We start from the raw sequence: 16,597 nt of genomic DNA on the forward strand, positions 1-16,597 counted from the left end.
CATTCAATAGTTGTATATTTATATAACATCCATGTTATGTTCAACTAAGCTGTTCATATTATTTTACATGTCTTGTATCTTAATAAAAAATTCTCCTATGTTTTTTTTTTAAATTTTAAATCACTTATTTCTAACATGTTCTTGTTCTTAGGGATAATTAGTACTCAAGCGCAGTTTGCATCACACTGTTCAAATTGTCTGGGTTCAAAGTTGGTTTCAGCTTCTCTTTAATCTGTGCTTCAGTATATCGCAACTTAGTTTTTTTGGTATTACAAGGTCATTTTAAATTTCGAGAATTTTGCGTCAATTACTGAGAAAACAATTGTCAACCAAATTATCTTGGATGAATTTTATTATTGAGTTGTTTAACAATTGATATGTGTTAATGTTTGTACTAAATACCAAAAATTCACTCCTTCAAATCTTCTCATCGCTAAAATTTATTCAGGATACTACAAAGCGTTAGTAGAGTTGATTAATGCTACCGAAAATGTTATTTTTATTTCTTAATGAATCTAAAATATCAAAACTTATACTAAAGTTTCGTGAATTATTGCCAATGAAAAAGACAACCTCCCGACCGAAAATGTCATGATTGCATACTTCTCCGATTTATCCACAAAGTTAAGTATATCTTCGTTGTGGTTAAATTACCCCATGCTTAGAGCTACACTTAATACAAAAGAAAATATGGATATTATAAGATAAACCGAATAAGTTGAAAGTTTTATCACATAATAATTTTTTACGAGGGTTGTCTCAAAAGTTTTCTCTCTTCTGCAAGGGAAACTTTGAAGTTAGGAAACTGGGAAAAATCGTCGGGGCTTGATTTTGTAAATTCGGCGGATAGTATGAGAAGTCTAAGAAGATTCGTCATCACAATGGAAATACACCATTTCCTTCAAATCGCTTTTATACAATTTGTCATTTTATCTTATCAAACAACGATGCTTAATACTCTCCTGTTAATATTTTACCATTTTGGTATCGATGAACACAATCCCACGACCGTCCCAAGTGGGAGTGGTGTATGTAGTGGTGGATATCGTTATGAAGAGATGCAGACTCATTCTGTCTAAACCGCTCCAATAATGCCTGAAAAATGCGTTCTATTGATAAGTCTTGCTAGTTGCCACAGTTATTGGCCTTCCCGAACGCTCGTCGTCAGTCAAGCTGAGACGGTTACGTTTCAGATACTCATAATTTTAAGATCGTAAATAATGGTGCAAAGTGTCAGTACACAATGTCCCATTCCCTTTTCGTTTGTGTAGACGTATTGCTTTTCAAAAACAAATATCTAGTGGCATCTCAATACTTAGGGTTTCCGATTTTCAGAAAAACTTTTTAATGACTACTGATATGATTGTCTAACAGAAATAAGCGTCCAAAATGTAGGAAATGTTGTGAAAATCTCCCAACGCATGCGTGAATATATGTCCCAACACATAATTGATAAGTGCCCATCTCTTGAGGTTGAGGTCGTACTATAAGGGTATTGTTTCATGTTATCAAACTTGACAGAAATATTAATAATTATAATATTAATAATGTATAAATGATTGTAATATATGAATTCACAATAAAAAGATTGTGATTAATCTATCAGATTCAGTGAAATAAAATGATGACCCAAGAAGTCATAACCATTAAAACTGTGCTTATTAATTTTGGCAGTAAAGGGCATTGTAGTTTTGTTCTCCAATTAGTATATCAGTTGCTAGGTTCTGCATGTTTTGCAGTTTTCAGTTTCTTGAAATATTTGTTGGAGAATTGTTTGCATTGTGACAATGGAGGTTGTTTGCGAATATTATAGTCCGCAACATGAGATACTGCTTCGTGGTGAAAGACATTTTCTAGCAAGTACTCAAAAATACAATGATTCTTCCTAAATGAACTAATTTGAGACAGACATCAAAAAAATATTATTTACTCCAACATTCAAGTTACTCATTAATTTGAATGTACCCGGCTTACCAACGCATAATTTAAGGCTAACAGTTGGCTCCGTAGTAGTTATATTTCGAAACATACCAATCAAAACTATGAAACGGAACGCGTTTACTGGTAAGTAAATTGATAAACAATATTATTTATACTAAGATACTCAAAGAGACATTCGAGGGTGAGGAAGTTCTTATTCCGAGGATCCCAACAGATTTACCGTTGGAGCTTAAATGACGTTAGTTTCCAATCCGTCTTGCAGTAGACATGATTATTAACAAATCAAAATTTGCATTCTCAAAAACACCGTCCGCGGTAAAGGCACCTTATGTCATTTTATAACAATTAACAACACACTTCAGGCATAGTTGTAATACGACGCATTTACGAAAGATATTGGGTTGAATACATATTGTAATCCTTGTTATTGAATTGTGAAAACTCGTAAGAAGTGACGGCGAATAAGAAGATTGTATGGACATACGTAACCATCCATCAATAATTTATAATATAAGTTTTGATTACGCAACTTTAAAGACCTATAACATTATTTTCACGTCATTTACTCACTCTCGAAATTTTTGCATCAAATCCCGAAACACCTTGTACATTAAATTAGGAATGATTAAAACATTTGTCAAAGCGTTCGACATGGAAGATGATTTTTTCAATAACGTTTTTAACAAATTTACGAAGCTTGTTATGAAAATGTCGAAAAATGGAATATTTCATTCTCCTCACATACGTAAATTGATGAAAGAAACAGATTTTATGAGAGTTAGAACTGTTTGAAAAGTACAGCTTGAAAAAGATTTCGTCGTATGAGATATTTTTTTATGTCACAGCATTATTTTCATTTCATCTACTCACTCCCGAATTTTTTGCATCATGTCCCGGAATACCCGGTATATTCCCACGCCTCACCTGCACATGTTCCTCTCTTAATATCAGCCCTAAAAATTCTTACATCTCTAATAATCAAAGTTCAACATTCTGATAGCGTAAAACAGCACGCATTTGGTCTTCTACAATTATTCAACTTCAAACTTATTCTTGGTTCTCGCAATATTAATTTCAATGTCATCTGTAAATCTCAATACAAAAAAGTTCAATTTTAACACATAGTCAACTAGCACATTATTCTGCATCATTCTTCCACTCTAGTCTCGAACGCCATCCTTTCCGGTCTCTTTCAGGACCATCCAGTTTGCTTCACTGATCTTTGTAGCATCATTAGAGAATCCGTCTCTTCATCTTCATCTGTCCGTTGGTATGGCCTTAAATTATTTTTTTGGTGCACACTGCTGTCGATGCGTGTACATGTCCTGCCAATCTTGATCATTGTTATTATTCCTCTGTATCCTGATCCTCTTTATAAGTTAAGTAGCTCTTTATTCTTAGTTATAACTCTTGAACAGCCCTCTAAATTTACTCTTTGTCTAGGAGATCGATAGTAACATATCATCCTCATTTTTGTTAAGGTCCAGGTTTCGAATTAATGATTAAAACTAGTACAATTAACATCTTATAGATTTTGATCTTTCTGCTTCTTGTAAGACTATTTTTCCGCAGTTTTCCGTTAGTATTTTGACAATCCAAAATAACATCGATTGGCAAGCACTATACGCCTTTTTAGCTCTTTACTATCGAGTTCCACATGTCGAACTACTTTTTCCAGTGCTTTGTTGAACAGGAGACACACCAGAGGGTCACTCTGCCTAACACTCACTGTTGTCTTATACGGATCTGAGATTTCATTCTGTATTTTAACGTGAAATACCACTTTTGACTTAACAATATAATTTTTCTCAAATCATTTAAAGTTTTTGGTATTTGTAGTACATTGATAGCAGGGTAGAGCTTCGGTTTTAGAATACTATCATATGCCGCCCTAAAATCGATGTGAATATGGAAGGTGTCAATGTTGTACTCGAGCCACTTCTCAAGCAAATTTCTTAGTATGAAAATCTAGTTTGTTGTCGATAGACCAACTCAAGATTTCCATTGGTATTGTCCGATTATGGGTTCCACATACGTCCTCATGCCTGATGTCAGGATGTATGCCAAAATTTTATAAGCAAAATTTTTTGTAGTGTCATTGCTTGGTAATCACTATTCAATAGCTGAGTAACTTTTTTGTGCAAGGGGCATACTTTTTGTATAACTTGTACGACGATTTCTTCAGGCGTTTGTTCACAAGCCTTAATAAATTCTGCTGTGACGTATACTTTTTAGAGGCTTTGTTTTTCGGATTCTTGATGGTATCTCCTATTTCCTCTAGATTGATCGGTTCCATTGGGTGATCATTAAATACATCTAACTCTTTTAACTTTTGGATATCAGAGTTCGGAGTTCGGAGAAATGCTCCACGCACCTATTTAGAATTTCATACTTGTTAGTAAGAATGCATCCGATCTTGTTCTTACAAATATTGACGTTTAGTTAGAAATATTCTCTTATGCTGTTAACTTTCTGGTAGAAATTTCTTGATTCTGACTGGTTGCTTTTTTGATATATGCTCTGTTTCTCTCTACGAATAATCTTTTCTTCTGCCTATCTTTTTCTTTGATATGCTTTTCTCTTTCTTTCTATGACTTGTCATTCTTCGTCGAACAAATAATTTCGAAGTATTCTACGCATATTGCCTAGTGTGTTCGTGACCACTTGTTTTTTGACATCCCTGACATGATGCCATCTTCGATATAGTCCTTATAATGACATAGTTTTGTATATCAAGACTTCACTTCAACTTTATGTATTCTTTTGCGCTCGAATATCATGCTTCCCACTACCAAATGTGCAAAGTCTATGACTTTGATTCCGTTCCCATTAGTTTCATCATGAAGACTATGTCTACTAATATTCTCTTGGTATATTTACTCTTTTAGTCAGTATATTTGAATTTAATTATAATATTATAAACAACTCCAGATAAACCTTTTTTTATTTATATTTATATACTGTTAAATTGCACTCTTTTACATTTTCAAATTCTTGTCATAGTTTTATGGCGTTTCTTAACATTATAAGAATTCTTTGATGTCCTATTTAAACTGTCCTCATCATTTTAAATAAAAATTATTTTTTTCGTCAATATCTGGAAAAAATCAGATGTCAACTTGTCAATAGAAACATAGCAATGAAATCGAACAAAAACTGCAATTTGATATATTTACACGTGTTTGAGTGATGATCTGTTAAGAAGTGTTGATTTATTGATGGAAATATCATAGGGATACATATTTGAGTTTAATCTACAATATGGAGGATTTTGAGGACGCCTCTGGTTTTTTTCATTATTAATAACCAACACAAATTGTTATAATATTACAGAATGCGGAAAATTATTACTTACTGACGTCACGACAAAGCAATTAATTTTGAGTGAAGAGATAATAGTCATTAGGACGTTCAAAACAATATTTCAATTTTGTTGATGTCTGATAAATTTTTAAGTAGAACGTACATGTTAAATGAAGTTAGTCGTACACCGATTTTAGTTGGACGACATTATCGAATTACAGTGTGAAGTTTTAAATTGTGGTTTGTGTGTTCAAAAGTTTATATTTACCAAATAATAATCTCAGAAGTGGACAATGGTTCTTGCAGGAGGAACGTGAGTAGCTATATTTCCAATCTGTTGTGATAGAAATACAAAATAATCCAAATATTGCAAGAAAAATATTCAAATTGATTCTATTTTACGAACTATAAGCTTAAAGAGTATTCAGTAGTTTGTTTTTGTTTCAAAGCTCCTAGTTTCTCATTGGAGCGACCCAACGAAGGTTTTCCAGTCTTGAAGTGTTTTCCGAGTATTCCTACGAGTATTGAGATTTTGAGTTTTTCCTGGGCGAATCAATTTTAAACGCCGTTCTTCTAGTATTCTGTTGATATATTCCACATTATATTTTTAGAGACTGTATTCTTTGAACATTTATGAATACAGAAATATGAAGAAACTGTTGCCAATGTATGCCACTCAACGTTTTTTTTTTTCTATTTTACAGACCATATAATATATTGTAGCTTCTTAAAATCGCTTAAAAATGTTTATTTTATCAGCGAAAATCTAGTCCTCAAGAATTCTGGTCCCACAAACAGCATAACAAAATTTTTGCCGGTCAAGTTTGTAGAATCTTCTGTCTCATTCACTTTCAATTCATCTAATTTGTAAAGATGGCATGGACAGTCATTTTTAAAATTTGAACGAATAATCTCACCAATTCCAGAGAATAACACTACGATCAAAGTCAGTACCATCACAATAATATCAACAGTACCTACTTTCTCTAGTTGAATGTTCTCTATTCATTGGAAAATAATAAAATCATACAATCTCGTAAAGCAACAAAGAAATAGAAATTTACAATATATTTTTTCGAGACTTACACATACATCATTAGTACAAAACATTTAATCATACGATTTTCTAACGAGACCAGTCCCTTCCAAAATGGAGACAAACTGGAGGATAGTGTGTCTTGGAATAAGCATCTATGACAAGCAGTTTAATTCTTCTAGAAGTCAGTATGAGAAAATTATACGTGTAAACAAAGCATTATATCTGAGCCTGTATCGTTGGATTGACTGTTATGCTGATAATGACCTCCAAGGTCGCTATATTTTACATCGTGTGATTCTTTGGGGACACATCAGAAAGACATTGTTTTATGCTCTCACTTTGAGGAATATAAAAAACAGCCGAAGAAATGGGTTAATGGTGAACATAGACACAACCCCGAATCACGTTACAAAATGATTTAAGAGGCACGTCCTACTATATATTATTGTAGAGAATAAAAGTTGAATATTTTGTGGACATTATCAGGTGTTGAGATTTGTGAAGACAATATGAAAAAAATTAACTTGATCACAACAATAGAAGATGAGGAATCAGGATTCATTTATCCTATGACAAACTGGTAGGTAACAAGGTAAAGGACAAACTATTTCCAGAAAGTGCACAGCTTAATCGAAACAGGATCGATATAGGAATTCAATGCGTAGAAGAATTTTGGAACTCAATTAAAAATATCCATCTATAAAGTTCTCCTATGAAATGGAAAATAATGGACAGTTACCTTACCAAATTTGCAGTTAATAATTCTTTCTCATATTCCAGTAAAAAAGACTTGTATCAACACATTTGTCTACTTTATATAAACAACATTATTAGTAAACCTTAATGACGCTGTTGACCCACTCGGTGGATGAATTTTACCAAATAAAAATAACATATTTGTCAACATTAGTGGAAGTACTTTTATTTGTACTGAAAGTGTCACTAATAGTGATAAATTTACAATTTTGGAGACCTGTAAGGTTTGTTTAAATATCTTGATATATATAAATTCAATTAATATAAACGATTTTTTCTTTTCATTCAGGGATCTTCCTAATTTTATACCATTCTCGAACTCAATGGAAAGCTGTGAAGCTGATGAGATACCATTTTAGATTAGACGACAGCAACTACTTCTATTTTTGCTGCCGCTGTATTATCTAACCACTTAAACCCTGCTTACTGTTCATTATATCTACATTTAACAATTCATACCATTCATCAATCATTCCAGTGATAAAATCCGTTCCCTTTATTTTATCACAGATTCTTGATGACATAGACCTTTCAGGAACAAGCTCTTTTCTTAATTAGTCCACTCTACCATATCTTATCAACCTTCCCAAATTTGATACATCCTTCACAAAAGACGATAAAACCCACACCAGTAATGAAAAATACATTCAAAGAAGTAATCACTGGTTGTAACTATAATTCATGTAATTTAGAAAATATATATCTGCAAAGCTTCAATTAAAAACCCCCAAAAGTCCCACAATCTCACAATCAGTATAAAATATAAAAATAAATGATAGAATATTTTTAAATAAATAACATTGAAAATACTAAAATATCATTGTACAAATATAATATAAATAAATTTCGAACAATCAATAAATAATTCCATTTAGTAAAATTATTTTTTTCAAATCCTTTATTCATAAATTATCGCTAAATTTCGAGTAATTAATTAAACAAATTGACATTGAATGATTTCAACATTTTTGCGGATGGTGGGAATGTTTTGCATGATACACCATTCCGTTGCAGCGTGAATCAAACCATAATCATATTGTTTAACATATCAATCGATATTCTGTTACGCAGTTTTATCTTTACAATGCTAGAGTTATAAAAATCCCTAAAAACATAACACTCCTAGAAGCATTTTGGAGCTAAATTTGGAGGAAAAACCCGTAAGTTGGGAAACCTGCTAAATTCAATTTCAAATACGGATGCATCCAAGAATAAAACAGGTATAGGCTGAGCAGTAACATCCAAAACTCCAATAAAATCATCACTTATCTTACCGAACTGCAGTGGTCACATATGGCGGACTATTTAGTATATCAATTTCATTATTTATAACACTTAACTAAGGAAGTCTGATAAACTTGACATCTTTTGAGCCTTCAATGATCGTGAATATGATTGATTCTCAATACTGCAACAGTCACAAAATTTGCTGATTTCATTATAGTTCAGAAACCAAGGGTTTTAACATGATACTCAAACCAAAAGAAATTATTTTTGGTATAAGAACAGTTTTTGAACACTACTTCTGCTCGCGAGCAGCTATGGAAACTGAAGAAAACTCCCGGAAAATTGGTATTATGTCAATAACGTGGAAGGGGTTGAAAATTGTAGAACGTAAAAACGTAAAAAAAATCTCTACATATTTTTTCCAAAAATTTTTTTCAACTCGGAATACTACTTACCGTGACGTTCGACTAAAATCTCTACAACTTCCTCCTTTTTGGGTAAAATGTCTCAAAGTAAACGGGATTTTGAACGAAAATCCTTCAGTAATTGATATATACAGCTAGCAATTACCGTCAAAATTGGTTTCTTTTTATTATCCAAAGCTGAAATAAATTTATTCAATAAATTAACAATTTAATTCTACTAATATTTCATTTTTGTATCAATATCAAAGTCCAGATTCCTGAAAAAAAGCCACTAGGCATTCTAGTCTACTTCAATACCATACTCTAAAGACGTGCGATAATAAAGTTTCCATTCATCTTTATTTAAATTTTCCGGATGTTTTCCAAAATACACGGAAATTATTTCATAAGGCTAGTAAGTCTATCTTATTGATTTCATCAATGTAAGAATACGTATTTCAGAACTTGCTCTTTCTCGCAGTAACCTTCAATTACACTGCATCAGAGATTGAAGGTAAATTAAAACTTAACTTGACATACTTGTTTTACACTAAATATTCCTATCAATAAACCTGTTTGAAATGACGGATCTCTTAGTCCTCCTAATATACTTCCCGTCACAATCACCACAGCTAATTTCATACATACCATTCTTTTCCAAATTTGGTCTTATCTTTAGAATTACCCACCAATTGTTTTGATGATTTATAAACTTATTTAAAACTCACTCTGTTAAATATTCCTCTCGATCCCTTTGTATAAACAGATTTGGAAGGTACTATAGCCAATTTTTCTGTTTCTCATCCATAGTTTGGAACAAAGTGGTTTCATATAGCGACTTCTTAAACCTATGATGGTTAATTAACTTATTTACAATTTTCTTATCATCCGTTGAGTACAGCTACATCCTCAATAAAAGTCCTTTTCCTATTGTATCTTTGGATGGTAAGTAGAATGTGAATTAAACGATGTACCAGTATAGAGAATGACCATCTTATGTTGATAAGAAGGAAAAAATCAGCCGGAATTTACCTGCCGATCACGCCATGATATATATATATATATATATATATATATATATATATATATATATATATATATATATATATATATATATTAATAATGTAAAACTGTTAAAAAATGTATCCAATAATCAATTATTGGATGCATTTGAAAGCAATTTCTTACAGCGCACTGTAATATTTCAGTAGCCAAAGATTAAATGTGAAGATTTCTCTGAAGAAGATAACTTGGTTATCGAAATACACGTCAAATAGTATAATTGTGAATGTTGGTGTAGTAGTAGTGTAAACAGCGCGTTAAGCATTAATATCATCAACGGTTCCAGAAATTTGAACTTATTTGGTAATCTCAGGCCAGTTTTATTTTTAAATTCCAAGCGATAATTTCTCACACGGTGATCGATTCGATAGGGGAGTTCGCGGGGGTCGCTTTGAATAATTGAATAAAGATTATGTACTTCGGGTTATTACATATCATTATTTAATAAGTGAGCACATCTTCAGCAACTCTGGTTTATAGTACTAATTTTTTTTCTTCTTTTCCACGTATTCCAGTTAGAAAATTCCAATTTCTTATAAACTTCACTCGGTCTATATGATTTCATCCTTTCTTCTACTTCTAAAATATATATTCCAATTGGCGGGGACTATAAATAAGAAAACATTATGTTTCAATTTTTTAGAATATTGTTAAGTAATAAATAATATAGACGGCAAATCAACTTTATAACAATTATTATGAGAAGCTGATTTCAGCCTACTATAATCACAAATCCACACAATTACAGCCCAATTAACTTAAGTATGCGTCTCACAACTCTCGACCAGGGGTCCATTTCTGAAAAACACTTCAGGGCCACGTGTCTCAAAATTGGACTATTCTTCGAAAAAACATGTAAAACCTTTTTTGTGAATATTTTACACGCTCTAAATATTTGTTTCTATACATTGTGTCGAAATTTTCAATCCCGGGCACATTATTGACAAACTACCAATTTTTAGAGTTTTTCCGGTGATCTAAATACTCTTTAAAAACTACTTGTTCTAAAAATCATAACTACATAACATTAGTTTTGATTCAAGCTATTAGTAAAATTTCGACTAGAGCGCCTGAACTATTAGATCATCCTTTTAGCGTTCTAAAAATGAACACCTCATTATTCACACTTTTTCTTATTACCTATATACGGTCCTATAAAATAAATTTCGTTGGTGGTGCCATGATTTACATTAATAGGATAATTTTTGATGTATATTCATAAATTTTCTATTTTACTGATATTGCCTATAAAATGTGAAACAAGAGTTTGCCAAGAACGTTCCCAAGAAGCTAATTTCCGTCTTATATTTGCGCAGCTAAGTTTTGTAAAATTAACTTTTAAGAATAGTATTTTTAATACGTGTACCCTACGGACCCTATCTTGACCAACAATAAAGCAATTTCATTAGAATGCAATAGTCTTTGAAAATTTAACATATCAATTAAAAGAACAACTCATATACTAATAAATTGAGTATAAATCACTCTGGGGAACACCCTGAAGTATTTTAAAGATAATTTTGACACATAGAAAATAAACAGAATATAAAAATTACTCACCTGATCTTTTGTGTTTTTGTAATGGTGGACCTGTGACTGGGTGCATTATACTGATGACAGAGAATAACTTGGCACAACTTTCTTCGCATCAAGTAATTTTGGAATTAAAAAGACATATTAAACACCTTTAATTGTGTCTCTTTTTTTTTCAGATAATAAACTAAAATGCCCTCTTCAACATTCCCAGTAAACCGGGGTGGTGAACCTTCATGTTTTCAGTCCTAATTTTACACTGTGGTCTCTAAATCAAAGTTGTGGATCTATAACCCATTCATAGTTACTAGTCTTGAAATAAAATTTTCCTTGTATTCTTTATAACGCGCTAAAATATGACCGCAATTTTGGTTTCGAGTTTGCTTATATGCATAATTGGTATATCTACCCATCGTGCAGAAAGTTTTTTCATGTGAGTATCATATGAGGGTTGCTACTTAAGTTTTGAGATATGGCAATATTGATGTGGATATATAAAATCTGACATTGTTATCTGAAATTTTTAATGATGTAAGTAGTAGTAAGTACTCAAACCGTGATGTCATAGAGGATGAATTTTGTATCGTTCAAAATCAGCTGTTGTGCCAGAAAACATCGATGCTGTGCCTAAACTGATATACTTGGACATTAGTATCACTTGCATAGATTCAATATTGCATGTACTGTTAAAAAGAATTGTTCGCGTTGGATACTGCATAATTTGACAATCGCTCAAAAAAAGCTCGTGTCGATTGATGCAAAGAAATGTTAAACAAATTCACTCGCGGTGCCTCAAAAGAAGTCTTCAAGATCATGACAGACAACGAATAATCGATCTATGCATAGGAACCCTAAACTAAACAACAAATCCAACAAAAGTTGTTCGCGCATGAAGTACTCCGGAGAAAATGGTTGCCTGCTTTTCGAAATAACTGGACACTTCGTCACTATTCCATTAGAGCAACGGAGAACAGTCAATTATGAATAGTATACTAGCAGTATTAAAAAAAATCAGAGAAACCAATAGTTGAAGACTAAAAATTCTCCACCACGACAATGCGAGCTCTCATTCATCAGTTTAAAAAAAACGTTTTTCAAGAGTCAAAACATCAAAATGTTTGATTGTTCGCCGTACAGTTCTTGTTTGGCACCCAATGATTTCTCCTTATTCCCGCAGATAAAAAATAAATTGCGAGGTCAACGTTTTTCTACACCTGATGAAAGGGTTGATGGATTTAATCACATGTTTTGGTGGTACCTCAATCGGAATGGAAAAAATTCTTTGATCATTGGTTCAAATGCATGCAAAGGTGTATTGACCTTAATGGAGACTATTTTGAAAAACAAAAGAGCCATGTTCAATTATAAATACTTGTTTGTATTTGTCTATCTCAAAACATAAGTAGCGACCCTCGTGTTATGTACCACGGGGTATGAGAAACCACTATCTTAAACTTGTTGCCTAGTAGTCGATCTTGCAACTACATCATCGTCTCCTTCAATAGTTTCTAATTTGGTAGCTGTTGTTCGTCCGTATACGGCAATTAATTACATTCATATTCACAACACCACCTTTTCGCATTGCTATATGAAATACTGTACCTAATTTTTCCAACAAATCATTGTGAATTTGTGTTGGAGTCAGTGTTAAAGTGTTAAATCACCGTGAATTGTTCGACCATTTTGATATTGAATTGAATTCTACTGTAGGCACATTCTAACAAGTTTTTAGTTAAGATTTCTAGGTTTCTATTACATTTATTGTCGGTTTTCTAGATCACTTTGATTGAGAAAATAGTTATTTTCCTAACAAGTGCGGAAAGTGATACTTTCCCGCACGCGACGGCAGTTGTCCCCAACGACGCAGAGCGGAGTTCGGGCAAGCGGTCAAGTGCGGGAAAGACACTTTACGCATGTGTTAGGAACATTATTTTTTCTACGACCGTATATACAAAAAAGTATAACAACCCATTTTTGAAAAATTATCTTATTCCAACAAACATAACAATATAAAAAACTGTAACTAAAAACTACTAATTATTATAAATATTAATATTGAAAGCACAATTTGTTGTATTCTGTAGACTAGTAAGAATTGCCGGTCCAGTGGAATAATTTGGTTTCAACTGGAAGGTAGATGACGTCGATGAGGATTGCATCGGTTGCAAGTCGCATAAAGATGACGATGGCGGTGACGGCAACAGTCTTAAGTCATTTGGCAGGTAACAGCTCGGAATTAGTTTCATTTGCAGCTCTCAAAATGGCCTCGGGAAATTCTTCTTCGGATGAATCCATTAATATTATTGTATCGGATTCGGTTCAATGTGGTTTGATTTAGAAGAAGATTGTACTTATTCGGTCACTTCCAAGACGTTTTGGACAACTTTCACGTTTTAGTAATAATTACATGGTTAAATAAAATATATCTGTATTATTTTATATTTTTAAAAAATTAAAAATGCTACAAAAAGCTAGAAAAGGTTTAAATTTTATTTGATGGACTATTTCGTGAATATTTATTTACCTGTAGTAACAATAGTTATAATCTCAGAAGTAAAAAACTATCTAATAAGGTCAAAATTTGCATAATTTTACTTTCCCGCACTAAAATGCGTGCGGGAAAGTGGGTTAAAACGCCCGGTCGTAGAAAAACATATTATAATTGCCGAATTAATCGAATGTGCTTAAAAGTCATTCCCATTTATCCTCTTTATGAACCTTTCCAGGGGGACTCTCGATCGACTCTTTAATATGCCAATATACTTATATTTCCAATTATTTTAAAATGTCAACTGAAATGTATGATTGGCAACCTCTAAATGCCAACCGTTATAGTAATTTATAGGATCGAATTTTCGACGGAACTAGAGTGTTTAATTACATCGGCGACGATGGCCAATAATTCCGGGTCTCGTTGTGGCCCAAAACAACGTTACATAATTTTCCACGGTCGGTGTGCGTCTAGGGAGTCTTTAATTTGTAATATATTGATTCATATAAAAAAACTATTTTGGAGTCAATAATTTCTCAACAAATCAATTTAGATATCGCTTAATAATTCCAATGAACTTCATGATAAAATAAATCAATATGACTCATATCTAAAAAAAAGAAAGTAATTAAAATATTACTGCTCTACCACCACGAATGTTTCGATAAAAGCAGCAATTAAAATGTATTTTTGGTATATGTATTATTCTAGCCGTAAACACTTCAAAGTTTTATAAAAAGAACATTTGTTTTTGATTGTATTTCGTAAATTACTATTGTACTTGACATAAAAGTTCAAGGAAAAGTGTCTGAAAATAGAAAGTTCATAGTATTCATTTGTGATAATATATCAGATACCTCATTAATAGGGTTAACCCGCTACAACACAGAACCTTTTGATCGTACAACTCAGATACCTATCCATTGAGGCAACCTAGCCCAGCTTTTTTCTCTGTATTCTGTATGTTGATCTCTATTCCAAAATATAAAAAGAAAAAAAATTTTCTGTATTAGGTTACACCTCTCCGATTTCGAAGTTTTGGTATGTTATAAAGAAAATTACGCAATATACGCGTATAAACGCATATATATATATATATATATATATATATATATATATATATATATATATATATATAGCGCTGAAATCATCCCTTTGGGTACTTTTTTGCGTTTAAAGAATCAAATAATTGTAATGATTTTTCAGTGAATGCCATATTTAAATTAATCGTTGGAACCTAACGTAACCTAACCTAACCTAACCTAACCTAACCTTACTTAACCTAACCTAACCTACCCTAACCTAACCTAACCTAACCTAACCTAACCTAACTTAAACTTACCTAACCAAACCTAACCCTAATCTAACCTAACCGTGTGGTGCAATTGGGCAATAAGTGCATTAAATGGCACTAATCAAATTCGAATAGATATACAAACTGTAGAATCATCGCTTATTTTATTTATTGTCTACCACCTCATCAAGAAAAAAACATAGAAGAGTTTTCGATAACAGCAACCCCTGTTTGTGATTAGATTCCATTTTGTAGAGAAGTATGTAGGTTAGGTTAGGTTTCAACGATCAATTTGGATATTACAATATTACAATCACTGAAAAATCATTACAATTATTTGATTCTTTAAACGCAAAAAGTACCTGAAGGGATATATATATATATATATATATATATATATATATATATATATATATATATATATATATATACATATTTTCTTGTTTAGCGTAATTTTCTTCAAAACTAAAATTTTAACAAAATCGGAAGGGTGTAACCTAATCTAGATAATACCAGAAAAACCTATCTTGGATTAAAATCAAAATCTAACACTCGTTAATCACCTGGACTTTTCCATTTACAACCATATAATCTACACAGAGTTAAGATGACCCATTTATCGTATAAAGTGGCCGTCAAAAATCTGTTCATAATTATAATATACCTAAGTCGAAAATATTTAAGTTACCAGAAACTTCATATCAAAAATTCTTTTTGTTTAAATTTCATAGTATATTAGACGGCTTAATAGTTATGGATATCTTAAAATTTTTACAAGCCAACATAGATATTGATAAACGATACTTGTCAACCCCTTACACGAAAATACAGTTGCTTTATCATCCCACTAACAATGAAGTAAATTTGATAAACATAGCGCCTCGTTGTGTACAATTGTATGATATTCTAAAAGTTGTAAACTCACACAAAGAACATAACCTAGAAATTTTTAATTTCATCGACCACAACAAAGTACTAATGACAATGACCTTATTGACCAATACACAGAAAATATATCAATTTCTGAGATATCATTAACAAACGACAAAACCGTGAATATATCTCTAGAAGTGCATGTAGACGCAAATACAAATATCGGACCTGAACAACAATCCAAAATATAAGGAAATGAAGAACTTGTCAATTGTTAAAATTGAAATTTATAATAATAATAACGATACTAGATATTCTAATAAACCACACAACCCCACTTTTGAAATACAAACAATAAATACAGCAGTAAATTACGGACAAAATCAAATAATTATTATTGACGTACTTCATTCACCAGCTACACATAAAATAAAAATCTTCATTGGAAAGAAAAAACGTACAATTGCTCAAATCTCTAATAAGAATTTCGAATAAGAAGTCATTCTTCTATAAAATTTAAAAAGGTTTCCAAAAAACTAATAGATATTACAAACGAAAACGACGTAAAAGATATTATACAAACTTATCATGAAGGTAAGCTAAACCACAGAGGGATAAACGAAACCTACATGAGACTTAAAGACAAATACTTCTAGCCTTACATGAAAAATTCA

At 31.9% G+C, this 16,597-nt stretch overlaps 1 protein-coding gene across 4 annotated transcripts in view; it reads left to right on the forward strand.

The window, feature by feature from the left end:
• The window catches only part of LOC130897564 (calcium/calmodulin-dependent protein kinase kinase 1), a 509,686-nt gene that overhangs the window by 331,215 nt on the left and 161,874 nt on the right, over window positions 1-16,597 (forward strand). Inside the window, exon 1 of one of the 4 annotated variants that reach the window (XM_057806495.1) lies at window positions 5,363-5,557. The exons of the other annotated variants lie outside the window; for them this stretch is intronic. Coding sequence (XP_057662478.1) covers window positions 5,538-5,557 — 20 coding nt within the window. The 5' untranslated portion in view covers window positions 5,363-5,537. Of the gene's footprint in view, window positions 1-5,362; window positions 5,558-16,597 lie in introns of those variants that run through there. 4 annotated transcript variants of the gene reach the window in all.

This window comes from Diorhabda carinulata, chromosome 8, assembly GCF_026250575.1.
Source record: "Diorhabda carinulata isolate Delta chromosome 8, icDioCari1.1, whole genome shotgun sequence".
Classification (NCBI taxonomy): domain Eukaryota; kingdom Metazoa; phylum Arthropoda; class Insecta; order Coleoptera; family Chrysomelidae; genus Diorhabda; species Diorhabda carinulata.